The following is a 27,982-nucleotide window of genomic DNA, read 5'->3' as shown; positions in this document are numbered from 1 at the left end:
GCACAACTGCTAGATAATGCGCCGCAAAGAGCCCTCGTGCACACCCACGTGCACATCTAAATGTTAACAAAGAGCTCATTAATGCCATGAGGAAGGGCCACAGCACAAAGTAACACACGCACTGTTAAACACACATTTACTCCTCCTGGATGCTCTGCTGTGCATCCCTTATGGAGGATTACCAACAGGCAGCATCTCCAGACCTTCAGGAGAACGCGAGGTGAGCATCAAAGATATTTCTTGCAACTCTTTGGGATTAGCAGAGACAGATCATTGTCCCTCTTCACGGTGTCTACAATGCCGGGGGCAGAGCTGAAGTCAGGGTGGGGAGGGCCTTCAGAGGCTGTTCATAAAGCGTTGCACTTTCCAGGCAAATCATAGATGAGAGAGATTAGGATTTGCTTTGATTAGCATGTTGTTTTTAGATGGAAAACAATAATTAAAGGTGGTTAGTTGTGGGGAAAAAGAACAAGCAAAGACAGGCGATCACAGACGAGCCAAATAAGTAGACTCCTTATACAGTGTGATTCCTGCGAACAACGATCACAGTATTGCACAATATAATACCAGTGAAGTTAGTCATAGCCTGTTATGGAAACAGTGATTAAATGATAACTGCGGGAGGGCCCTGTGAGAACAATGACGAAACGCTACCTAACTTCTGAAGTGGCTGCAAATTTTATTCGGATTTTGGAAAGCTGCCAGCTCCCTGTGATTTTATTGTTGATAATTTCTACAACAAAATTAGGTCAACACTGGACTCAGTTGCTCCACTTGTAACCAAAAAAATCAAAACAAGACCCATACCACCATGGAGACCTGGAGAGATCAGGGACTTGAAAAGAAGCTGCAGGAGAGCTGAGAGAAGGTGGAGAAAGTCCAAGTTAACGGTTCATTATGACATCTACCGTGAACATCTTAAATCTTATAATATCACGGTCAAACGTGCAAGAATGTCTCATTTTCATAATCTAATTGCTAATCATAAAAATAACCTGAAATTCCTCTTCTCTACGATTGACCTTTTAACTAATAAAAACTTTAACAGATCCTCCATTCCTAATGACACCCTATGTGAGGACTTTGCAGACCACTTCAGAAGTAAAATCAATGACATCAGGTTGAATCTTTTACCCCAACAGATTTTAACTGTCGACTCACCTAGGCCGTTGATTTTACCCGACGAAGCACTGGAGAGTTTTGCCCTGGTTGATGTAAGGACGCTTGGTCGAGTATTCTCCCAGGTTAAGCCCACAACCTGCCTTCTCGACCCAATTCCTACACCATTTTTTAAGAAATTTTATGGCTTCTTTGAGGAACAGTTGCTGTACATTGTGAGTTGCTGTCCAACCTGGAACAGCAGACAGACAGAGTTAGTGTGCAGGACCACCTAGAGAACATATTCCACTGAAGGTCATGTAGATCAAAACTAAGCTAAAAGACAAAGAAATATTGGATTTATGTTCTTCATTTGTTCAGAGATGTTCATGAATGACTGTAAATAAACTCCAAGGTTGCTATTTGTCCTATGGATACATAGAACTAAGTAACTGCTAGCTAACAGCTTACCTTGAACCACTGTAGAAGGTGATAAAAGATACTTTTTGTGGATAGTCTGAGCTGTGCAGAAATTACTAATGACAATAACAAGTCTGTACTAGTGGAAGGATTCCTTCTGGGTTGTTTTTCCCACAGGATCTTAACATCTCACCGTACCTTGACCAGAACAATTAGTTTCCTTTGTGAGGAATAAATGCAATTTAATACGATACCTCAGGTTTTAACAGGGTTACAGAGTGTGAGGATCCTGCAGGGCTTCACATGTGAACAGCTAAATGAGTGAGGAACAAGGGGCTGTGCAATGGCTCGGTGGTTAGCACTGTCGCTAGAAGTTTGCATCCCGGCCTTCCTGGGATCTTTCTGCATGGAGTTTGCATGTTCTTCCTGGGCATGTTTGGGTTTTCTCTGGGTACTCCAGCTTCCTCCCACAGTGCAAAACCATGCTGAGGTTAACTGGTAACTCTAAATTGTCCGTAGGTGTGAATGTAATTGTCTCCATATGTAGCCGTGTGATAGACTGGTGACCTGTCCAATCAGCTGGGATAGACTCCAGTCCCTCACAACCCTAATGAGGATTAAGTGGTATATACATAATAGTAATAACTTCATTTGGATAGCACCTTTTGGAAGAACATTCACAAAGCACTTTGACAGGTAGAACATAAGATAACAAAAATGTATAGAATGGATAGCTAATTAAAAGCTGGTTGAAAGGACGACATAAGGGGGTTAAGAGAGAAGCTGAAGAGAAAATAAAAGATAGAAATAGATTTAGATCAGGCGGTTAGAAAGAGAGCCTACAAGCAGTGAACATTTTAAAAGGGATAAAAAGGTAGCAAGTGATAATAGAGAAATAAAAGAGAACTTCATTTGAAGGCGAGTCTATAAAAGTGGGTTTTAAGAAATGATTTAAAAGAAGTTACTGATTGGACGAGCCTTATCTCAGGCAGGTCGTTCCAAAGCCGAGGGGCCCTGATGGAGCAGGCCGGTCACCCTTGGATTTAAGGCTCCTGTCATAAGGCAGGGGGGTTTGAACCCAGAGTGCAGGCACACAGGAGGCAGGTGGATACTTAAACAGGACTTTTAATTCCAAAAAAACGAAGCAAACCAAATTCCATACAGGAAGTAAGGAATCTAACTAAAACTAAACAGGGCTCCAAACTAATCAAGAGCAAAGAACAAAACTGGCCACGACATGGGCTAAAACGAAACACAAAACAGCTTGACTCACAACTAGAAGGTCCAAGCAGGGAGGGGGGCAGACAGGTTCTGCAGCTGGTGATCTGGGGGCGGCATACGCCAGGGCTGCAACGAGCAGCAGGGATAAGGCGGCTGCAGGAGCGCAGCGACGGGGAGCCGAGGTGAGGACAGAGGGGGAAACTCTGGGGACAAGGCAGGCGGCTGCGGGAGTGCAGTCTAGACATTGTTAATGTGGTAAATGAACATTCCTGCTGGAAACGGCTGATTTTTAATGGAATATCTCCATAGGGGTACAGAGGAACATTTCCAGCAACCATCACTCCTGTGTTCTAATGCTACATTGTGTTAGCTAATGGTGTTGAAAGGCTCATTGATGATTAGAAAACCCTTGTGCAGTTATGTTAGAACATGGATAAAAATGTGTGTTTTCATGGAAAACATGATATTGCCTAGGTGACCCCAAACTTTTGAACGGTAGTGTATATGCTGCCCAAGTCAGCTGTATGGGAATATTTTGACTAAAGAAAGGATGATCTTGATCAGAAACAGGTACTTTGTCTTGCGATTGTTGCCACTACACAATGCCACCTGACTTGTTTACCATTTAAATCAGCACTAGTGCAAAGTCAAATCTGAATACCATCCAGTCAGTCTTGCACCATGTGAGAGAGATTCCACTGTTTTCATTTTGAAAATCACATTTTCAGCTTTTAGCTTGACCTCCTTTCCTATGCAGATACACTCCTTTACAAATTTACCCCAGTCATTCTAAAATAATTTACTACTTCTATCTTCACATCATCTGGTGAAAATTTGTAGTTTTTTTTCTCATGACAACACATTTGACAGAAAAACTATTGCAGTGTGATTTTTTATTTTTTTCCATTTGCCCTATTTGGGTTAGCCTGGTCTGCCTACATGGTGCCTCTCCTGTCTTATTTGCACTGAGGACCCTGAGTCAAACATTAACTCTGGGATAAATCAAACACAGCCTACTTTCTCTGAAAGCTAGCAGCACAACCACACGTCAGCTCTTCATTAGTTCATTAAACCGCTGCCAAACAAGACAACGCGGCTGAGTGGCATCCTGCGGATCTGGTTTGTGTCACTGAGGACTGAGTTTTACAGAAGAGAAAACAGACATTTTGATGGACATGGAATGATTCTTAACCATCTGTGAATTGAGCCCTTTTCTATGAAGTTAAATGGAAGAAGAATGCAAGTTGAGAGACCACAGCTGAGGGACACCATGCAGCCAGGAGTGGGTTATGGCTTATAGCAGTAAGTTAACCGCGTAGACATGTGCCCTTTTTTTCCCACAACTCTTATTTACTCAGTTGGAGAGCTGGTGTCACTGTGGTTTATACATACTTAGTGTGATGTGTAAACATGGAGCTTTCATGACACCACTATAAATTATAGACACTTATTGGCACTGCTGCTTTGATTTATTGCGTCACTCCACTAGGAGATTCCATGCTCTTCTTTTAACTTGTGACTCACTTCCTACATCACATTCTCAAGAAAAGACAACATCAAGATGACTGATCTTTTTCTTGATATCTCCTTTCATTCATTTCCAACTTTCACTCTTTAAAAAGTCATATGTGGGTGGTCCAAGAAAAGATCTAAATGTGCAACTTGTCTGGGCAAAGCTTGTGGGTGTGATTTTGATAAGATGTGTGGGTGACATGGAAGGAGATACAGTCCATGCTGTGAACTTCATTGAACAGTTGAACAGACAGCAACAAAGGACGGAAGGCGCCTTAGAAAAACAAAGCCAGACAGATTCAGTTCTATCTGCTGCCACATAAAGGAGCTAAATGGCAATTCGTCAGTCATTTCAGCTGTGTGCTCCTGCAGGACTCCTGCTGCTGCTGATAGGAGTGATTTCCACGCACCTACCTGAAGTCCACGCAAGACCCATTGACTTTTGGTGCAAAAATGATTCAAGAAAAAAGATGATAGAAATGATTGCGGAATGGGTGAGTACATAATTCATGCATTGTATCGTATTCTAATTGTCTTTACAGTGCAGTAGCCCTGTTTGCCGCCAATCTATCCTCCTGTATTGTGGTGAAAAAATATCTTAAGCCTTTGATTTAAATCGTAGAGATGCAAATTTTCCATGAAAATAATCCCTTCCTGGGTTGAAATATCTTAGATGTGAATCTGGAATGTCGCTTCGTCTGGACAGTTCGCAGCCTCTTTTTAAATGTGTTTCGTAACGTGAAACCCTGCATTTGTGACCACTGACAGATGAGTCGTTTTCTATCATCATATTACAAGCCTTTTTAAATGAATGTTCATTTCTTTGAGAAGCAAATATACCTTTTAAAAATCTTTATTGCGTCGGCTTCAATCTCTTTGTTGATTTAAAAATTAGTCATTCATGTGCATGTGTGTAACAACACTTTGATGTTCTTCAGGCTGACTGCGTCACCTCCGACACACTGCCCTCTCCTGTGCAGCTACCATGCGTTGGGTTCCGCATGACAGAATGGACAAATAAAACCGTAAGTACTATCTGGTGTCATCTGAGGCACATTCACACACTTCCTGTTTGTCTGTTGATAATCAATTTGACGGTAGGCTGCAAAAACTGGCAAATTTTTTGTCATTTCTACTCCTTTTTTATTTGCTTATCAATGACAACAGCGAACTCATTTTGCGGTGTAGTGAGATGTTCAGTGGAATAGAAGAACTTGAATTTCTCGTCATCTGACTCATCAAGCATCATTCAGCACAGTTTTGCAGAAGTTGGAGTCATGCATTTACCCACAGAACTTTAATCTTGTCAGTTATAACTGATGGAACATACGACTTTAATAGGACATGATTAACTAGATTTATTGGACATACAACAACGCTTTCAGGGAAGTTATATAAGGTTTACTCTCCTCACTTGCCAAAATGTGCTGCTTTTCTGGTCTGACAGCTGAAATGATATCATGAATGAATCACAGAATGAAGCCCTTGTTTTCAAGGAAACATGTTACTCACAACAGTCGCTGCCATTACTTCTGCTGATATTATTCAACGGCTTTCTTGGACTGATATCCAAAGAAAAGCTTTGCATGAGCAACATCAAGAACAACAGTTCAGAATAGCCAGCTAATATTTCGGATCATCAAAACTGAATTACAGACATTTCTAACTGTCGCATTAACTTGTCTCAGTGACTTAAAAATAATTCTGACTTGTAACAGTGTCATTCCTACTTATTCAGAATGGCTGTCATTGCAATTGAAGACAGTCAAGCACAGAATGTAAATGTTGAAACGGATTGTCTTATTTACAACTGATGATAACGCAACATGAAAAGTCAAAAATCTATCAAATATCTATTGAGACATTTCACTCAGAAAAACAAACTTGTGTCATGGCGACTTTAGGGCTGAGATCAAAGGAAATTCAGTTGGATGCGTCTTTTGGGGAACATGAATGTCTGTACAAAGTTTCTGCTGTGGTAATTATCAGTAATATTTGTAGCCACAGTAGTTGTATTGGTCGTGTCATATGGTGTTGTTAATCAGTCTGTCTCTTGTCTAGTGGTATGTCAGTATGAACCAACAGATATATGATCTAAAGCATCATGAGCCCTACATGTGGGTTAGTATGGTTGGAATCTACATGGGGCCTAGTGAATAGCGCTACGTGAAAAGCCAGGGCGTCATCATGGTTATTACTAAACACCACCACTGCTAATTATTTAATGAATTGCACACTCGTACACGGAAAAAAGCATGTTTCTCATACTTCAATTGGTAGGGTGCTCAAGACCAGCAGCCTTGTGTAAATAGAAACCCACCAGGGTTTCATATTTAGCTTTTATGTAGGCTTCATTGACTGAGCACAAATATATTTAATCCGCCAAAATTCATGTTAGCATTGGCGTCACACCTTGTGCTTCAATGAAATGTAAACAGATGGAAGGAAGGAATGGAAAAAGCATTTCAACACACTCAATGTTCCAGTATGGGTTTTCTCTTGTTGACGTTGCTGTTACATGGCTTATGAACACGAGGTATTATTTTTAGATACCGCTGCGCAAAGTCATCTGGAGCAGGGAGCATATCTGTTTTACAAAGGCATAAGAAGTAGCAGGTTGAATGGAATTCTGGAGAATCTAAACTGACAAGAATTTCAGTCGTAGTTCATGAGAATGCAACCTAAGCTGGCAGATGGTGCTGTGGAGGCTGCTGTCAACCGTGGCAACACGGTCAATTTGAGAATCAGAATGTTGTTTTTCCCTTCCATCCAAATTTGATACTACAACTTCATGACTCAAGCTGCAAAGGTTTTTTTTTTTTTTGGATTTGCTGCAACTTGTAGCTGCAGCTTATATGATTAATGTAGTGAGTTATGTTGATTTGACTTTAAGGATGGCATTTTTGTTCAAATCTTTCATGGATAAACAAAAACTTGCTAAACTAAAGACATTCTTGTGAAGCTCAGGCTGTATTTGTGTGTTTTGTGCCAATTAGCATGAGTATGCTAACCTGCAAATCTGGTACAGTGAACATGATACACATAACACCTGCTAAGCATGTTAGCATTTAGGCCAAGCACAGCCTCACAAAGCCACTAAAGGTTTTAGACTCTTAGTCTTGTTAACTGCCACATCAAATGCAATTAATTTGAATAAGATCAAAGTGACTTGTACTTCTTAAACCAGCCAGTTTCATTTTATTGCAACCTTGTGAAGGATTGTGTGTATTTTTTTGTTTAGCTCCAGCAGAAGCGTGCAGAGGTGTTGGGAGCCCTCCAGGTGTTTGAAGGCGGGGTGCAGAGTGTGATGAGTCAGGTCACACTGCCATGTCAAACCTCACTGTTGGAGAAACTGAAGAATAGCATCAGAAATTATCTGGCTATTGTCAAGACGCTTCCTATACAGGTAACATTTAATAAACACTGTGCATTTTCATAAATTTACAGTTTGGTTTAAGGTAAAGGTTTAAGGCATTCAAAGGGTAGACAGGTTTCTTGCAAAAAAAACAAAAAACAAAGCCGGGACGAGTTTTACTGTAAGGAAACCATAAGTATTAGACGCTGGTCTAATTTTCATAGTTGAAATAAATCAGTCAAGACATGATGAATTGTAGATTTTCAGTTGAATTCAAGGGGTTGAATAAAAAAAAAATCCACTGAGTATTTGCGAATCACAGATGTTTTTTATTTTTACATAGTCCCTCCGTTCTCTCAGACTGAAACTCTCGGAGCGGCAAAATCAACAATGTTTTGACAGAATGAATGCACGCCCAGTGCCGCAACACAAAAGATCCAAAGACCAAAGTGAGTGACAGCAGAATTCTTACCTTGATAAGGAAAAACCCCAGGCAACATCTAGATTAGTCAAAAACAGTGTTGAGGAGGTGAGGGTATGATTGTCAAAGTGTGCAATCAAGAAATGACTTCATGAAATACAGGGTCTTTATCTCAAGATGCAAACTCCTGGTAGCAAACAAAACAGGGAAGCCAGATTAGACATTATCAGGAAGCATCTTTAAGAAAAAAACAGCTGTGAAAATAAACAAAGATTAACTTATATCATAATATGGGGAAGAGAGAAGACTCCGGAGAAGGTTTCATGGTGGAGTCCATGTTATAGTAAGAGCATGTATGACTGCATCACTGGTGTTTATTGATATGATGATATGAATTGAGTAGAACTGAACAGAGCTATATGTTCTGCTCAGATTCAGTTGAATGCTGCAAAACTGATACTTTAGTACTTCACAGAACAGATGCATAGTGGTCATAAAATAAAACAAAAGTAACCTTAGAGCTTCTTAAAGCAAAGAAATAGAATGGCTGAGTCAATGAACAGATTTCAGCCCAATCGTGAAAACTTTACACTAACTGAAGACAAAACCAAGGGCAGAAAGACCCAGAAAAAAGCAAAAGAAAGGAAAAAAAATTGTAATATCCAAGAAAGGGAAAGTTACTGTTGAAAAAACTCATATTAAATCTAGACTAAAGTTTGCTGGAAGACATGTGAGAGACAACACAAAGATGCACCAGTCTCACTGTGAAGCATGGTGGAAGCAGCATCGTGATGTGGGGATGCTTCTCACCAGTAGCCACTGAAAGGCTTATAAAGACAGAGGGTGAAATGAATGCAGCAAAGTACAGGGAATTCCTGGAGGACAACCTGATGCAGCTGCAAAAGACGTGTGACTTGAAGAAGATTTCAGAATATCGTGCTTGTCAAACACTGCTTTTCAGTTTGTATTTATTAATCGTGTAATTTATTCTGCTTCCTTACAGAGTGATGACTTGACACCTTCTCATTCTGCAGTAATGAATTGTTCCCAGAACAGTCTGAACAAAGTGCTGGGACACTACAGACGGCTACTGATTGGAAAAGTGGAGCACCTTTTTGTAGACCTCCAGGACATGTGCTCAGTAGAACATGGGACAATCAGTAATCAAGGATCTTGAGACTAATTTAAGAAATGGAAAGGATCTTGTTGCTGCTGAGGTACCAGAGCCAAGACGCAGAAGTATGTGAACCAAGTGAGTCTATCATGTTTACAAAGGCTTAAGAAGAAGAGTTGTGGTGGAAATTAGCCGTGGTTTTGCTCTTTAAGCATGGATGAAGGCATTAAGGGAGAAGGGATCTGAAGGCCAAAGGAAGAAGCAATACTTTTGACTTGAAACCTTGCAAGGAGTATTGTTCGAAGGTCTCACTGGCAGAAGTATTGATGCAAAGGTACTGGTACATCTTTGCTTTCCGTGATAGCATGCCAGCATTTGCTAATTAGCACTAAATACAAAACACACTGAGATTGCGATCACTTACAGCTGCATTCGGCTCTAAAACAAGGTCTTGGACAATCGGCAATATGGAGAGCATGAAAGTGAGAGATGAAGCTGAGAGATCACCAAGGTCAAACACGTCACAAATCGCCAGTGCTGTGTAGAGAAAGTGGACTGAACTAAAGTAGTGGATGGAACAGATCGACAGACCAACATTGTCAAGCTGCTTGCAAGACTAAAACAAGGATACAACTTGAACCACCTAACCTGAAATTTCTAGTAGTCAAGTGAAGGATTTCCTACTCACAGAGGTGTGCTTTTTATTTGTGGACTTAGTATTTGTTTTTGCAAAGACATATTGAGCAACCAGCTGTCAGTGCCAAGAAAATTTCACCTAAGGCTTCCAAAGGCTTTCAGGGTCTGAAGTGAATCGAACCGACTGGAACTCACTCAGAACTGGAACTTTTTATTTTGGCTTAATGTCAGAAGTCCACATATTATTTCGTTGTAACTGTGCGATGACCATATACCCAACAGCAAAACGAGCAGAGGGAGCCTGTGCATGTTGTTTTCTGAACTTCTTCTTGCAGTGTGAACTCTAAGCCGTGACTGTAGCACCCTCTGTGGGTGCTTGATGAAAGGTGCTGTCAGAGGTCAGTGTGTTCTTACACCCTGGTCTGCAGGAAAGACCTGTGAAGATTGTAATAATCAATCTTTATGTAAGAGAGGAAAGAAAGAAAGAAAGAATAATGAAATGGATGCAGTTTAAGAGACAGTGAGTGATGTTTCCCTCCCCTTTCACTGCAATGTGGTGAAAATCAGTTTTGAACTACAAAGATCTGCAATGCAGGGGAACTTTTATATACAACATTAAAATCACTCAGTGCATATGCAAGCTTTTCATATTTTAATTTATATCATTGCAATGTGGAAAATCCAAAGATGTAAATATGCGCATTGACAGAACCTGTGTGTTTACTTTGCTTTTATAAAAATGTGTAGATAGTGTATGTATGCATTTCATCATATATGTATTATATGTAATATAAGTAAAAATGGTGCAGCATTATATACAGCTTTCGAAATACTTATTGGACCACTGTGAATGATGTTTTTTGACTCCTCTTGTAGTTCTTAGTGGAGTCGCATTCAAACACAATGATCAGTGTTGAAGGCCTGTTAAAGACTTTCTACAGTAAAGAATGGGTGGTCTAATAATTATTTTCATTTCCACTTCTTTATATACAGTACCAGTCAAAAGTTTGGACACACCTTCTCATTCAATGGTTTTTATTTCATTATTTCATACATTCTAGATTAATACTGAATACATCAATACTATAAAAGAACACATATGGACTTATGCTGTAAACAAAAAAGTGTTTATCTTCAGTATTAACATACAATGCAGAAAATCATGCAAATAAATATAAAGCATTGAATGAGAAGGTGTGTCCAAATGTTTGACTGCTAGTGTATGTATATATATATATATATATATATATATATATATATATATATATATATATATACACACACACACACACACACTACTGTTCAAAAGTTTGGGGTCACCCAAAATATTTTATGTTTTCCATGAAAACTTACACTTTGACTCATGTGCTAACATAACTGCACAAGGGTTTTCTAATCATCATTGAGCCTTTCAACACCATTAGCTAACACAATGTAGCATTAGAACACAGGAGTGATGGTTGCTGGAAATGTTCTTCTGTACCCCTATGGAGATATTCCATTAAACATCAGCTGTTTCCAGCTAGAATATATATTTATCACATTAACAATGTCTAGACTGGATTTGTAATGCATTTAATGTTGTCTTCATTGAAAAAAATGCTTTTCTTCTAAAAATAAAGACATTTCTAAATGACCCCAAACCTTTGAAAGGTAGTGTGTATATATATATATATATATATATATATATATATATATATATATATATATATATATATATATAAATTACTACTAAACCGTTGCAGTGTCTAGGAAAGACTTTCATGCTATTCAGGCTGCTTTGTGTATTAATGTGTTATTTATTTACTACAGAAGACTTTGGACTGTTTGAGGTAGGACTGTTGTACTACTCTGTATTATGTGGATCACTTTTCTCATTATTGTTGAATGAGTCACAACTAAGAATACACAAAATAAAGACTAGAGGGAGTGTGCTTTGTTTCATCTTATAAATCCCTTTCAAATTGCGCCATGTTCTCATGGCACACATTGGTCCATGGAAAACAGCACTGGATGGACTTTATGTTTGGTTTTGCAGACATTTAAATAAATTAGTCAGAACCATTTGGGAATCACTGAACTTCAGATAGAACATTTTGCACTGATCTTGTAGCAATTCAAACACTGCATATTGTTGTCAATATAGACAGTATAAAAATATATCATTAGGTTCAGCTGAGGACTTAGTTGAAGTTCTTGTGCAGCCTGCAGGGATGAAACTTACTTTGAAGAACTCTGGAAACAAACTGCTGAGCAATGTAAAACTGACAGAAGACCTGAAGCCGAATAAAAGAAACTAAGGGCTGGATAAACAGTGTGATGGCAGAGCAAGGAGCAAAGACACTTTTGACAGAAGTATCTTATGTGCACTCACAGACGTGAACAAAAAATGAGTGATTGATCTGAACAAGCTTGGAAAGTCAACTGGAGCCATTTCAAGGCAGCTACAAATCCCCAAATCATCTGTGCGATGCGAAATAGAATATATAGAATATGAACACTTTATTGATACCAAACCTGAAATTCTGAAACCATTCTAAGTGTAAAGTGCATGGTATAGTTGTGTCCAGTAACAATCAGGAAGAAAGTGTAAACCACCACCTACCGCTGAGAGGCGACCGGTCAGGATAGTCAAGAGTCTACCATAAATCACCAAAACAAAAGCTCTGCAGTGATTTAGAAGCTCCTAGAACACAAGTGTTTCATGTCACTATGTGCTGAGAGGCTGCCATGCCAGAAGGAAGCTCTTATTCCAGAAATGGCACCTAATGGCTCGACTGAAGTTTGCTACTGATCACATGGAGAAAACTAGAAAAGCACTCAGAGAGGTGCAGTACTCCACCAAGGCTGCTTGTGACACCTGGACAGGTCACCAGTCTGTCACAGGGGTACACATAGAGGCAAACAATCACACTCACATTCACACCTACAGACAATTTAGAATCACCAATTAACCTCAGCATGCTATTGGACCGTGGGAGGAAGCTGGAGAACCTGGAGTACCACAGAAAGATCCCAGGCCTAGACAAGGAACCAGGGATCTTCTAGCTGACAGTGCTAACCACCAAGCCCCAAAGACATCTAGTGGGTTAATACACAACTGAGGGTCTTTTGAAGTTCATGGGATATATCTTGCATACATTTTTTAAAAGTAAAAAAATAAACAATGTTTTTATGTTCATTATGATCCTGTCTTTACAAATTCTACAATTATTTATTATGGAAACATTCACTTATTAATTAAAAATGACTGGATATCAGTAAAATGTCAACAAAGTAACAATCTGATTTTAAGAACAGCCATCTTCTAATTAGTTAAAAAAAAAAAATAGAATGAGCTTATTCAAAAATAGTTTTGATTGTGTTGTGTTGGTTCAAATCCTGGGGTGGGCCTGGGATCTTTCTGCATGGAGTTTGCATGTTCTCCCTGTGCATGCGTGTGTTTTCTCTGGGCACTCCAGCTTCCTCCCACAGTCCAAAAATATGCTGAGGTTAGCATAGGTGTGAAGCAAGTGTGATTGCTTGTTTGTGTATGTAGGCCTGCAACAGACTGGCGACCTGTCCAGGGTGTCCCCTGCCTTCACCCGAGTCAGCTGTGATAGGCTCCAGCACCCCCCGCGACTCTAGTGAGGATAAAGCGGTGTATAGAGGATGGATGGATGGATTTGTGTCCAAGAAATCACTTTCAACTAAGTTACCCATTACAAAAACACCTCTCCAGGAAGTGAGGTAATTTCAGATTACATGAGCTGCTCCACATGATGTGATTTCTTACTGAAGAAAAGACTCCAAGGCTTTCTGACTTATTTAATATAAAGCAGTGTGTGAGTCCAATGTCAACAGGTTTACCACAATATCTTTATAAATAACTTTCAATTTCAATTTTACTCAGTTGTATATATAATATTTAGAAGAATCTTTCTGTAAAAATGCCATGTGGTGTTTGGTTGTGGGCGGCTATGTTGACTGTAGGCCTGAAAACAGCAAAAAATGTCAACTATGATATCCGTCAACTATGTTACACAAAGTCCCTCACTTATATATTGACCCTCGTAGAGGTAAAAATGGCCAAGGGACATTTACCCAAATATTAGCATATTTTTGACCTGACAGATTATATATTCTATTTTATTTAACCTTTATTTAACCAGGAAAGATCCCACTGAGATTAAGAACCTCTTTTTCAAGGGAGTCCTAGCCAAGATAGGCTGCAGCAATTACAAAACAGTTAATAAATCACTCAGTTAAGACATGATTAATATACGAAAAAAGAAAAAGAAAATAAATACAAATAACAACAATAATTAAATTTACAAACAAGTTATCAAAAGCAAGTTCAAGTTGTGGAAAGATTTGCCTTAATTCCAGAAAAAGCAGTTTTGCATTTGTATAGCATTTCAGTTTTTGTATTCTAATTTGTTTAAGATTACAGTTGTTCCAAGGTAAATCAAACCTTTCCGTTTAGGTAAAATGCTTAAGTTCCATACAGGATGTTATGGTGCCTACATTGATGCAGCTCCTGACAGCAGGTGGCCTGAAGAATGCAGCGCTCTGATTGGTTCAGCCAGTCTGATCATATGACCGATATAAGCAACAGACTGGAGAACATTGGAGAACCCAGACCCGAGTAACACTGTCAAGGTACATGTGGTCAGATAGGACCAAACCGGATATTGAACGCATTTTCTCCAAAACAAGACGTTTGCGTCTTTGTGGTGTTTCAGCTTTGCACTGCTCTCTAGTGCTTATATTTCTGGTCAGGGTTGACTGACTGGACACCAGGCAAAGGGTGTTAGACATTTTTGATTGATGTAAATATATTTTGCATCTGTATTTTATATTGACCCCAAGTCCAACTTATACTGTGAAATATGAGAATTTTCTTGACATAGAAGAATATGTACAAAATTAATGTTTTTGTTACACATAGAACAACCACATGCATTATTTATGTTTTCCATATTCAGAGAAATCTGATGTAGAAGAATCCGTAAAATATTAACAGTTTATTTCTTGCTATAACACTGCAAAACTCACTGCTGTTGTGTCAGTAAAGAGTTATCTTGTCTACCAACAACTGTCCTTTTTTGTCTTGTTTTTAGAATTTCATGCAATTTTATTTGTTTATTTGCAATTTAATTTTACAAGTCTCCTCTTTTGCTTTTTGCACATATTTTTTGCTGGCTGTTTGATAGCACATACAGCACTTTGGTTTACTTAAATTGTTTTAAATGTGCTATTTAAATAAACTTGACTGGCATTTGATTTTAACAGTCTATGAGAGGCTTTTATTCTGAAATCTGTGAGCAGCAGCTCTCCGTGTGATTGACGCATTTTACGTGTGTACGTCACATGACGCTCCGAGCGGTGATCCAGAGAAGGGATATATCTGCAGCTCATCCGGCTTTTTACTCACATTTTAATGCTAAATGAAGGAACTACTTGTGCTAACATGTAGGTTTTTCATGCTGGTTGTATTTGAAGTTAATTTTTAATCATACTGAAACCACTTGTTGACTGTTTTGCTATGTAGCGAGCTGAAGTTTAGTTTTAACGGTTGGGAATCAGGACGTCTCACTGCTTCTCTTCCTAACTTCGGAAACCGCCGTAAATATTAATTGACGTGTTCGGAAATATTCGGACAAACTCGCTGTGAGTTCATTTTGTCCACTTTATGAAGTTGTGAAGCTCGTCTGGCGGCTGGTTTCACTATGGCAGAGCGGACTCCTCTCCTCCACTACCGCCTCTCCACCAGCGTCAATGAGTCCGAGCAGCGGCCCCCTCCGGCCGGGCAGGCCCCGGTGCAGCACCCGCGCAGCTCCAGGCAGAGGGCCAGCCAGCAGCGGCAACCCAAGAAACTGTCCATCTTCTTCGGTGTGGTCATCCCCACCCTGCTGTCAATGTTCAGCGTGGTGCTGTTTCTCCGGATAGGTGAGTGTTCATGGTGACCGATGACGGCTTAAATCACGGCAGACCGTTTAGTGGTTTGTTACTAACAGATATGCGCCAGATCTATTCAAAATTCACATATTTTAATGCTGCTTTGCCTGCCAGGAAAAGTTGAGGTTGTGTGACCTGGGTGACCTGTTTGAGAGTCATGGTTCCTTGTTGAAATTAGAATCACCCACCGAGTCGGGCTTGTTTCTGTGCACATCTCAAGTTGTCTGTGTTCTTTAATCTAAGTGGTAACTAAAGCACCAGTCAGAAACTAACATGAGGATATTTTATTGATACTATGAAAGTTGTCCTGTGAAGCTCTTAAAGACTTAGTTGACAAATTACATACAGTGATACACAGTGACACATTAAACTTAATGGAAATGTGAATGTTTAAATGAAACTTGTCAAATATGTATCGTTCAGTGTTGATTGGCTTTTTGTTGTCACATGCCACCGGTCAGATGTTGGCGTGGGCAGGACTTCAGCTAACAATTCTTCTTTATGGTGGCTTTGATTCATTTTTCTTGATCGATCGATTAATTGTATGGTATGTAAAAAGTCAGAAAACTATGAAAAATATCACTTAATGTGGGATGACGTCCTCTAATGTCTTGTTTTGTCCACAACCGAGAAATGTTGAGTTTACTGTCAAAGAGGAGGAAAGAAACCGGATAATATTCACATTTCCTGAAATCAGGGAATGTAGACTTAAAAAAAAAAAAAAAAAAAAAACAGAAAAAAACGAACTCAAACTGATAAATTGCTAATCAAAACTGTTAGTCTCTCGCTGTGGAAGGGCATTGCTTGAGTTTTAAATGCAAATAGAAACAGGCGGCTGCATCAGAGCAAAAGCTGTGCGTATTTTTATTTAACTATTCTATCAGGAATTTGTTTTTAAAAAATGGAGAGAGACACATGATCAGAAAAATGCTGAATATTAGATCTCCTAATTGGCCAGTTTGATCACTGACTCCTAGTCATTCATTTCCCATGAGTGCAGAACTGTTTAGAAATTAGCTTTTAATCGAAATGTTGAAAACTCACACAGGAACTTTAAAGCTTTGCTACAGTCACATAAAATTACCTGCAAGCTGTACGTACATTTTCTTTGCTTGAATGAGAATATCACCAGCAGACACATCTCTATTAGATTTATCACAGGTTTGTTACGCTGAACCCTCAGGATCTCTTCCCTGCTCATTTACATGAATTACCTTTGTCTTGTAAAATCGTTCACATCTTAATTAAAGTTTGCTTATAACAAAAACGTAGTCTTTGAAGGCTGCTGCCGCTCTTTCTTGAGGATTAGGTAGAATGGGTCCCATGATGGCTTTGAGAAATGAGCTTCAGGCTCTTATTGTTTAAGTTGCTCAAGATATCGCAGCTAAAAGAGTGAAGATGTAACTCAGTGCACTCTTTAGGTCGGACCTGTCGAGTTCTTACTGTTGTGAGGATACTAGGCCAATTTAGAGGAAGGATTCCTTTCTGTCATTGTGATGCGCGTCAATAGGATAGAAGTTCTGTTTTCCCAGTAATCAAATTAAGTCGCAGTGTGAAATACAGTCTGTGCTTTGTGTGCTGTCAAAGCATGAACAGAAAAGAGCTGCAGACTGTTGTGAAGCACTACAAACAGTTCTTCACATCTGACTGACACATCTGACCCCGTTTTATGTTCAAGTTGTTTTCTAAGTCTTTTTTTCACCCCCACCCCCCCCACCCCACCCCAGTCTCGTGAGATGTCAGCTGCTGTGAACACACATACAACACACACACATGCACTTGCTCACATGAGCACACATAGTGGCTGTCTGTAGGGCTTCAGCCTGCTGCTCTCACACTGTAGCATGTTGGTCTGCACAGGAACTGACAGTGGATGTGAAACTACTCTAAATGTGTCCGCCTCGATAACACTAACCAATACAGACAAGGGATTCTATGTGTTATTAGTAACATTTCTTAAAAGTCTCACACTATGGTGATTCAAATCAAACGTGTTTCATCCCAGAATTCTCTTAAAAATACCACCAAGGCTAAATCCAAGTAAACCTGTGATGCATACAGTATATAAACTGTGCTCGCTGCCCTCTTTCTTACCTGCTGCTGTTTTAAAATGAGCCTCTGCTTTAGTGCTTTGTGATCATGTGACGTCCACAGCAGAACTGATGGCAGACAGACAGGTCAAGTAAACATCTCGTCACAGTCATTGATCCTACATAAATGCAAACAGTGGAAGGTCACAGTAGTAGAAAGTGGCGATGACATGGAAAATGTGTATCTAACATGTTGTCAAGTGATGCTGATATGTTGTCTCACACATGATTAGATACACACGACTTTGCTTAAGAAGAGCTGAGGTTTTTCTTCCTCTTAAGTCTGTGAATTAGAAGGTCAAAAGTGTGTTTACTCTTCAACAACACAGATAAGACTGAAGTTTTATTGAACTGCTTTATACTTATCTTCAATCTGTTTTCCTTCTTTTCTGACTTTCTGATAAAAAATATATATCAGGATGCATTTAAATTCAAGAACAAATATTATGAAACACGTATTTCACCGTTACATTTGATAATTAAACTAGAACCAGTCATCTCCTCCACCATGTGATGTCAGTTTCACTTTCACAGATGTCCAACTGCTGAGGTGAGTCATTCTGAGCACTTTCGCTGTGGTTTGAGTGTCTGCAAGGATATTCCAAGATGTGTTCACCATGAACTTCAAGCAGACATGTTTTCATGTTTGTAATGCAAACTTACCTTACTTAATGACGGGAACAGCGTGTTTGTTTTTGTGCTTTTCGAGCCACTTTGAATGCCTACATCCTCCCAGTTGTGTGAGTGGGTTCTTCCCAGGAAAGTTTAACTTCCTTTTTATACCACAATGGTGCAGCTTCTCAAGCTAAGGTTCTGCTTTTATAACCAGCTGTGCTATGAAAATAGTTAGTTTGTGATGTATGTTCAGCTTAAAATCAGAGCTTTCAGTCTCTCTTTTAACCTGCTGGATCACCATGGTAACTGATTTATGACAGTTAGAACACAGATTGAAAAAAAGATGATAAGTCTGGTGTTTTCCGTACAGCGAATATTCAGGCAGTAACATGAGTTTCACTTTGATGTGGCCAAAAACTAAGATTATTTCCACATGTCCTTCAGTATCATGTTTCAATGTGGGTAGTTTAAAGTTTCAGAGCTCTACTGTCACAACAGAAACAAGAAAAGCACTCAGAGAGCGCAGTACTCTGCCAAGGCTGCTCAGTTGACGTGTCGTTTCCGATGGATGAAATCTTCCATAAAAAATGACCTTGTGCTGAGCGCATGTGTTATGCATGTGCATGTTATGTATTTATACTGGATCATGTGTAAATTAGTCTTTTTTAAAGGTCTGTTGATCAGTTCATCAGTTTTGGCAAGCCTTTGTTTTGCTGGTCTTAAAATAACCGTTAACTCCAGGCTTTTATGTTGAAGGCGTATTTTGAATGCTACGGGCTTTTACTTTGTAACCATTCCAGTGGCACAAGAAGTGTTTCTCTAAGATGAGGTTTCTTGACATGACGGAGACGTTGCTGAACAGACGCTGTGCCGGCAGCTACAGTGTATCTGACAATGGGAAATCCCGAACAAAGCCGTGGATCCAGATTATAAACCACATCACTGCCAAAATCCAATCACTTGGTCCTTGTGTCATTTCTGACTTCCCTGAAAGTTTCATCCAAATCTGTTTGTTTATTTTTGAGTAATGTTTCACACAGATTCACAGACAGATTCACGTACACCGATCGTCACATAACTCCGCCGTTCTTTGGCGGGGTAACAATCAGCTGCGTTGAAAGCAATGAGTGGTAAAATACGTATATTAACTTTCATGAATATCAGTGTTTTACCAGCATTTCTCTCTTACATCACCTCCTGTAGCAGCGCTTTACAAAAGCATGAAAATAAATTTTGTAGGTTTTGTCTCACCAGTTAACACAAAGAAAGCCTGCTTGTGTCAGATGTCTCTCATAGTGCAAACCTTGGAAGACCAGCTTCTTATCCGAGTGTGTTTGTGTTTTTCCTCACTAGGCTTTGTGGTGGGACAGTCTGGACTGTACCAAGGCATCGCCATGTTCCTGGTGGCCTACTTCATCATCAGCATGACCGTGCTATCAGTGTGTGCCATCTCCACCAACGGAGCCCTGGATGCTGGGGGAGCCTATTGTATCCTCTTCACACATGCTGTCATAGGACGTCTGCATGTGACAGTCAGTGTAGTGTCAGTGACACTGGCAGTGGTCAAGGTATCAACTGAGCACACACAGTAGTAGAATTCCTTGCTGCGCTAGACAAAGGCCATGTGTATGTTTGCCTCAGTCAGATTTTGTGCGTGACACTGATTGAGCTTGATTTGATCATTAGCTGCACTGCAAGATACTGTTCAAGGGTAAGTCACTTGTTAAAATCCTGTTTATTCTGAGTCTTGGTTTCATTGGTGAGTGCAAAGATAAAATGAGTCACAACAGCCACATTTTTGGGAAATGCGAAAAGTTGAAATAAACCAGAATTATCCTTTTCTTATTTGGGATACTTTTCTATGCCTTCTGTGAATTCTGTCATTAGCCAACAACAATGTTTTTTTCTGAGTAATGACAGGCCATTTTCTGTGTGAGTTTAGAAGGAAACAGACTTTGACAGTACAGTACATGTAGACAGTGGTGCAGTAAATATGTCTGCTTGGAATTTAGTTATTGCTGTACTTCTCTACAGATGATTACATAGCAGCAATGCAGTAAACTCATTTGCAATAATTTGTCATGAACCCAGAAACGATGTTAGATAAATTTAATCATTGTGTTTATGTCTATACCCTGCTGCAGTGCTTAGGAGGACTTTAGTTTGACTGTGTTCCAGTCTTCATACCATGATCATAACCTTTACCCAGTTCTGACTGTATCTGCAATCAGAAGGTTGGCCTTTTTGGGAATATGTTCATTTTTTTTCTTTTTTGAAATTTGGATGAGAGGATTGAAACAGTATTTTCATCAAAGGTGGAGTCAGTAATTCCGAAGAAACTGTTGATTTTAAGCTAGTTATCATTTTCCAGATTTATTCTCCCTCTCAACCCCACCACCCCCGCTCTCCCTCTCTGTCTTGTGCACGAGCACAAGCTGAAAATTGCATGGGACATGCTGGAATAGAGTTCTGTGGCTTGTCTCAGCCTCTTTGTTTCCCATTTCCAGAGCCAGAGCTGTGTACAAACACAGGATTTTTATTCAGTGCACACACAGAAAAGACTGCTAGTGGACTGCAAGGAGATATTCACTGAGTTTGACAACAATTGAATTGGATCAGAATCACTGAATTTACCTTTAAATACAAAGCCCAGGCCAGGCAGTTAATTTACCACGGGAATCAGGAAAGAGTCAGTCTAACTTTTGCTAAAGGAAAAGAAACCCCCCCTAACAGCACTTCTAAGGCTAAAAAGTTTGAAAGGTAAATCTTGTTTGATTACTTTGGACAAAAGCAGGTTGCATGCTAGCTCGTTGTAGCATTCCGTATCTGCAGGTGGTCCTCGGTTTACGGCGTCCTCGACCTACAACATTTCATTGTGACTTCGGAACTGGTTACTTGGAACTAGCACAGCGGACAAATACGTCATCACACCGCGCCGTAAGATGGCTTTGTTTACATCCGCCGGTTGTACGCCAACTTGGATTGTGCTGCATTTGCTAACTTTTTGCCCTTCATCATGGTTCCCAAGCCTAAGTCACACTCTTCTGATGGCAGTGCTTCAAAGAAAAGGAAAGCCATCTCCATGGAAGTGAAATTAGGTATAATAAAATGCTCAAGTTGTAAAAACAGTGCAACATATTCTGTTATCTCCTTGTAAAATAACTGCATGCATACATGCATGAAAGTCATTGGTATTCATGACTTTTATGAAGGACTGATCAATATTGTGATGCATGTAACAGCTTTGGTCATATTTTCGCCGGAGTTCCAACTTACGGTGAAAATCAACTTACCTTGATCTGTAGGAAAGGTAGGGCTGGCCCGAATAGCAGTTTCTGGGCTCTTTATATTCGGTCCCTATTAATGACAAATATCCGAATATTCGGTCTGCTCCGTAACGTGCAACGGGGGGAGGGCGTGTGTGCGGAGGGCGAATATTAGGATCGGTTCCTACAGTAATGCCCGATGGGAGACATGTCCAGCGAATTCTTGAGATGAATAGTGTTCGCGTTGTCGAGGCGGGGGGGGGGGGTTCGAATCTCTAAATGAATATTCGGATACAACCGTCACCACCGAATATTGGGATATTTGGGTCCAGCCCTCGAGGACCCCCTGTACTAAATTGATGCAAACGTGCTCAGTGAGGTTAAATGTCAGGCTCAAGCCAGTAGGCAGTTAGCTTAGCATAAAAACTGGAAGCAGAGGTAAAAGCTAGCAGAGTTCAGTGCAAAAATAATAAAACCTGTCCACATGCACTCCAAAAGCTCGCTCATTGTTGGACAGCTTGCTATTAATGCTTTTCAGGTTATTATGCCAGTGACTTAGTTGATCCATGATCTGCTCAGATCCCCACCTACAGTTTGGGATACATTCCATTCGGTGAGTTTTGTTGTCCGTTGCAAACCTAAATACAACCTTGATGATCATATCTCAAAGTGTAAATGCGTTTCTTTCATTCCTTTCCTGACTTTATTTCTATTTTTATCCAGAAACAACGGCTTTTTAAACAATTAAAAATGCCCTGTGTGTCCATCAAAGCAAGTGTACTGTGCCTTAACTTTTCTCAGACATGATCAGCCGAGCCTTAGGCCCAGAGTTTGGCGGCAGCCTCGGGATCATGTTCTTCCTGGCTAATGTGTGTGGCAGCGCTCTCTATGTGCTTGGTCTGGTTGAAGCTATTGTGGACACATTTGGAGTTCCTGAAGGTAAGTTTTACAGCTTGTGAAATGCCAACACATCAGCACAATTTACATTTTCAGTTGAATAGAAGTCAAAATTATGAGCTGTTATGAGATTTGGACTTCTACATTTAACAGCAGAAAATTATTGAAAACAGATTTTATTGTAAAAGTATAAGTCTCACATGTTCGTAGAATGTGTCTGAAGTTTCAACTCCCAGTTTTAGCCCTGTTCCAAACAGGCTATATTAGTGTGTCTGTGCAGTTGAACTCCTACTGTAGCCTTCTGGAAGGGGTGCTGTGCCTTTTGTGCCACGTTGTAAAAGTGAAACAGAAACAGAAGTTCAACTGTACAAGTTTGAAGAAGAATGGACATGAAAACAGTGACATACATGCACACTACCATTCAAAAATTTAGACACACTGTCTCATTTAATCCTTTTGATTTATTGGTATTATTTTCTACATTATAGAAGAATACTGAAGATGAACATCATTTTATTTACAACATAATTCCAGGTGTATTCTTTTAATTTTTTTTGGTGTTTTCAGTCTTCATCTGCAATGATACAATGATAATCAAGTTAAAACCTTTCAATGAGAAGGTGTGTCCAAACTTTTGACTGGTAGGGTATAAGCAAGCTAACATACAGCATGTTGGTGCTGCATTACTCCATGCACCACCTGTGTGCACCATACAATATCCAGCTGAGTTTAGGTTGCACTGAAGCCTGAAAGACAGCTTGAAATGACAGTTGACAAACTCATATTTTCATACCTTTTATTTACACCTTAAAGTTTCTAAAAACCATACAACCCAAGCGAAAGGCATTAACACAGAATGGGACCTTTAGAGAATATTTGTTAAAATTAGTTGATGTTTTGAGAGTATAGAACATCACAAAAAAGACCTGGATGAGAAGTTTGATGCTATTAACTTATCTGTACAGTAAATATAAAGCAACAGAAATTTGTTGGTTAGCCTAGCTTAACACACAGCCAACGCGTAACAATAACAATATACTGTTTTTCACTTCGTCTTTAATTATTAATCAAAGAAAATGTGATATCTTAGTGAGATTTAGTTGTCTGAATGGTGGATTGGTTAACCTTTTGACAGAGCAATTCTTTCCTTGTTTTCAGTGTTAAGCTGAGCTAATTGACTGACAAGTTACCCTTCATAAGTCCTGAACAGTAATGAATGCAGTGTTGATTTTCTCATCTAACTATTAAACAAAAAAGTATGTTCTAGTAAATGTAAAAATATGCCTCTAGTAATGCAGGTCATTGGTTTTACAGGATATAGCTCAATGCATTTTCCTAATTCTTTCATGTCAGCTGTGCTTTTTCATCTCAGTTAAATAGAAACCAGAGGGTACACTCATTTAGAGAACCGCAAAACCAAATCGGGAGAGTTTCTGTCCTTGAAACACTAACGTAGTTGTGGGAAGTGATGGAAAATTATGGAAAAGGCGAATTTTCCTGCAGGACCCTGGTGAGAGCATTCATTTGGATAACAAATTCCTTTGCTACTTGGTAACCGACTATACTACTAATCCTACTAATCCTGATAAGATCGATCTTGATGTGTGAACATAAAGCAGGGAGTTTTAGAACAGATGAGGCAGTGGGGAACTAAAACTTAAAAATTTCCTGTTGCAGGTCCTGTTTTTAAGTACACTTTTTTTTTTAATAGCTATTCTTTTTGTTGGCTTTATTAGTCAGGTTAGTCGAGAGGCAGACAGGAAAGTAGGAGAAGAATGGAGGAAGGACCTGCAGTGAGCTGGAATCAAACCCAGGCTGTTGCATTGGGGACTTTAGCCCCAGTTTATTATTTATTTTAAAAAAATTTTATGCTTTGTTTTACCAGGTAAGATCAGTTGAGAACAATTTCTCATTTGCAATGATAACCTGGCAAGAGGCCCCAGCAGGAAGACATACAAACAAATAAACAATACTTATACAAAAAAGGATACATAAATGTTTAAACAGAGATTATAAACACCCTAAATTAATGCTAGCAGTACAATGAAAACAGTCAACATGTCGGCGTTCAGCTCGGGTCTGCTGCAGCTTCTACTTAAACATGTAAGATGATGGAAGTGATGACAGTTTCAGAGATTTTTGCAGGGAATTATTATCGATTGCTGCAGCAAAGTGAAAGGAATTCTGGCCAAAGACAGTATGAACCTCGGTGACAGAGAGTGTTATGAAATTACAGGATCTCAGGTGGTGGTTGTTATGGGAGTGGTGTAGGAAGTAGGAGAATAATTGAGGTGTTCATGGGTCGCCCGCTCAACCAGTTGAACTAACTGGGCGCCTTTAAGTACACTTTTCATATAGTTTTTACTGTAATATTTTAACGTGTATTTTCTGGCAAACATTCAAAGTGTTGTTAAGACTCCTCTTACATTTGGTTTTCTTCCTAGACGGGACTGTGGCCACGTCTCCCTACCAGATCCTGCCGTCGGGCTACTGGTGGTCCCTGCTTTATGCCACCGGCGTCGCCCTGCTGTGCCTGCTGGTGTGCCTGGTAGGAGCCCACATCTACGCCAAGGCCACCTTCCTCATCTTCGTGGTAGTCATGTTTGTCCTGATCACCATCTTCATCAGCTTCTTCGCCGTACACCCTCGAACCGTCCTACTGCCGAGCTCTGCTGCGTTGAACCCGTCAGCCAATGGGACCGGCTCTTCGTTTCCCACCACAGCCAATTTTACTGGCTTCAAGTTGGACACGCTGCTCGGGAATCTGTGGGGTAAGGTGAAGGAACACTGGACCAACAATTACACAGGAGAATGTGCTTATACCTAGCATGTTTGAAGTGCTTTCTCGTCTTCACTATGTTTACTTCTCGTGTTTATTGTCCCAGGAGATAACAGCATACTTCAATCCTTATCAAAAATAGGCATGTTTATGACCAATGGACTATCCGTAAACTACTGTTAATAATTAGCTGATAATATATTAAACAGTGCTGCACAGTAAACAAGGGAAGTACTGAAGTTCGTTTGTAACACTGGGTTGCATCAGTTGTCAACAGTATTTGTTGTAGTTAGTTTTTAAAGGCAAATTCCCCTTTTGCAGCTTTTAAGCAGAGATGAACTGGTGTGCTCAGGTGCAGTAAGTGGGGAAGGGTAGATGGAGAGAGAGGAATATGTAGATCTGCAGGAGAAGAAACAACAGTGTAGAGTTACATCTAAACCATTTTAAGGTATGGATGAAATATTTCATGGAAGAAATTTAAATATGTAACTTTGATGCACAGTGATAAGTTTTTTGTGGTTAAATCCATCACTGGCAAGGAACTTTTGAACAAAACTCAAGGGAGTGGAACGTGTTTAAGAAGGCAGAATTTTGTCATTTAATTTTTTTATTGGAATTTACTTATATTTTGTGGCAGCTATAGGCCACACTAATAATACATACACGAAAAAAAGTCAAAGGTTTTAGAACACCCCAATTTTTGGTCTTTAAGACCCAAAGCCACAACAGAATCAGGAGACAAGTTTCTGAGAGTCAACAGCTTGGAGATAGGAGCTCACAGGACAACAGCTTCAAGCACAGCTTCATAGAGGTCGTAGTAAGAAGTTTAACTGTGGAAAGAAGACTTGGAGTTGCAGGCTTGACAGGTGGAGTTGCAGTAAGAAAGCCATTGCAGACACATCAGAATAAGAAAAAGAGACTTGCCTGGGCCATGAAACACCACCAATGGACTACTGAAGACTAGAAGAAGGTATTATGGACTAACAGAGTTAGAGGTACCCTGAACCTAAATGTCTACCACAGCATTCTGCAGCTCCATGCAGAACCCTCTGGTATGAGAATAGTTGGTCAGGGGTTCATCCTACAGAAAGATAATGAAAACATTTTTGTTTCTAAATTGATTTTTATTTTTTAACTGTTTATTTGTTCCTTGTTTTCATTTCAGAGTACAATGAGACATTAACATGCAGAATTTCTAATAAAAAAATGGAAAAACTGGGTTGTTCTGCAACCTTTGACCAGTAGTGTAGTTAAATACTTGAGGCTTAGAGATGACCTGTAAAGAATATACAGTGTAGCTTTGCTGAGCTATTTAGACTACTTTTAAATCATTCAGAGGACAAAGGTGAACTGCAGTACATGTGTACAGGACTGGAAAATAAAGAACACTTTAACAGTTCACTGAATTAGATTGCTCAACCATATTCATAACCATAATAGTAGCTTACTTTAACCGAATCACTGTGCAGTACAAGGCTTTGACGAGATTTACAATTTCAGCACTCAGCGGCTCTTAACAAGCATTAACTTGGTTAATTCCACAGATTTATTGTGTTGCTGCAATGCTAAAATATTGTCACATGATTGTCTTTAATGTACATATCAGAAATACTTACTTTCCTTGTTTCCTTGGTCATTCTTTCTGCTAACTCCACTGTTCCTGTCACTTCTTGCAGTATTTGCGAGTTGCCTGGCTTATGCAGCCTCTCATTGTCTCTGCAGCAGAATAGCAATGCGTCATCTTGATCCCCACTAACGCACAACTTCCGACAGGCTAATAACATATCAAATAATCATTCCAGTAAAAGGAAAAAGAGAAGCCTGTAAAGTAGTTGCATATGTGAATCATCATTATCATCACAATCATCACCACCACTTATTCAGTCTGCCTGAGCTTCATGCATTCTTTAAAAAGGTGGAAATTATACGTATCCTTCCCATCAGTCTCTCCTCAGTCCTTCGTTTGTCCAAGAAAAGGGTATAAATAGGACACAAATAGCTTTTTTTGGTACCTAAAACATGTCTATAATGTTCAGTAAAATAATCATGTTTCATTGTGTAATTATTGTAAGCAACTCTTGCAATCCAAAATCTCATTAAGAGTAAATGAAATGCAGCATGCTGAGAATTAAGCTTCAGATATGCTGCTAGGCAGATTTTATTACCTTTGGACTGAGTCAGGCTCGCTGTTGTGCTGAGCTACGCTAACCGGCTGCTGATGGTAGCTTCATATCAACTACTCAAACACTGAATCCTGGTTATTGTATTTCATTCTATCTGCTATGATCCCAGCTGCTTTTATGCTGATGTTGACACCAGCCACTTTTTGTATGACCCCTGACTGGCTTCCCATCCATAAATCCTCCTAAAATATCATTCCTAAGAAAGTAACCAAAGTCTCTGCCAGTGCTTTTCCCCCTTGCCACCTGTGTGCACCCATTTTTCTGCCGGGGCGTAGTCTTCTCACTGCGCTGCTCACAGAGAGTGGAAGCTTTGATTGATCTTTAATTAGGGATTGTACATGTTCTCTGGATCTTAATGTCCACAAAAGCCAAATGAGCACTCCACTTTGTTTGCAGGGATTTATATCCAAGCACATGATTACTGAGCTAATTGCT

The 27,982-nt window shown here is 39.7% G+C and overlaps 1 protein-coding gene and 1 long non-coding RNA gene across 3 annotated transcripts in view; both read left to right on the top strand.

The window, feature by feature from the left end:
* Window positions 1-11,711, top strand: LOC110958996 (uncharacterized). 2 transcript variants are annotated; one of them, XR_007945889.1, is made up of 5 exons: window positions 1-220; window positions 4,624-4,745; window positions 5,190-5,276; window positions 7,493-7,657; window positions 9,031-11,711. It is a non-coding gene; the product is annotated as an uncharacterized LOC110958996 (long non-coding RNA). The 2 variants fall into 2 exon arrangements; XR_007945888.1 differs by lacking the exon at window positions 1-220 and adding an exon at window positions 235-4,041.
* A 3,418-nt stretch (window positions 11,712-15,129) lies between these two features.
* The window catches only part of zgc:153039 (uncharacterized protein LOC767698 homolog), an 86,746-nt gene continuing 73,893 nt past the window's right edge, over window positions 15,130-27,982 (top strand). Inside the window, exons 1-4 of the mRNA XM_022205745.2 lie at window positions 15,130-15,708; window positions 19,776-19,910; window positions 22,490-22,627; window positions 25,030-25,356. Of these exons, the coding sequence (XP_022061437.2) occupies window positions 15,489-15,708; window positions 19,776-19,910; window positions 22,490-22,627; window positions 25,030-25,356 (820 nt within the window). The 5' untranslated portion in view covers window positions 15,130-15,488. The remainder of the gene's footprint in view (window positions 15,709-19,775; window positions 19,911-22,489; window positions 22,628-25,029; window positions 25,357-27,982) is intronic.

This window comes from Acanthochromis polyacanthus, chromosome 13 (assembly GCF_021347895.1).
Source record: "Acanthochromis polyacanthus isolate Apoly-LR-REF ecotype Palm Island chromosome 13, KAUST_Apoly_ChrSc, whole genome shotgun sequence".
Taxonomy (NCBI): Eukaryota; Metazoa; Chordata; class Actinopteri; family Pomacentridae; genus Acanthochromis; species Acanthochromis polyacanthus.
This window is presented reverse-complemented; position numbering and strand designations above follow the sequence as displayed.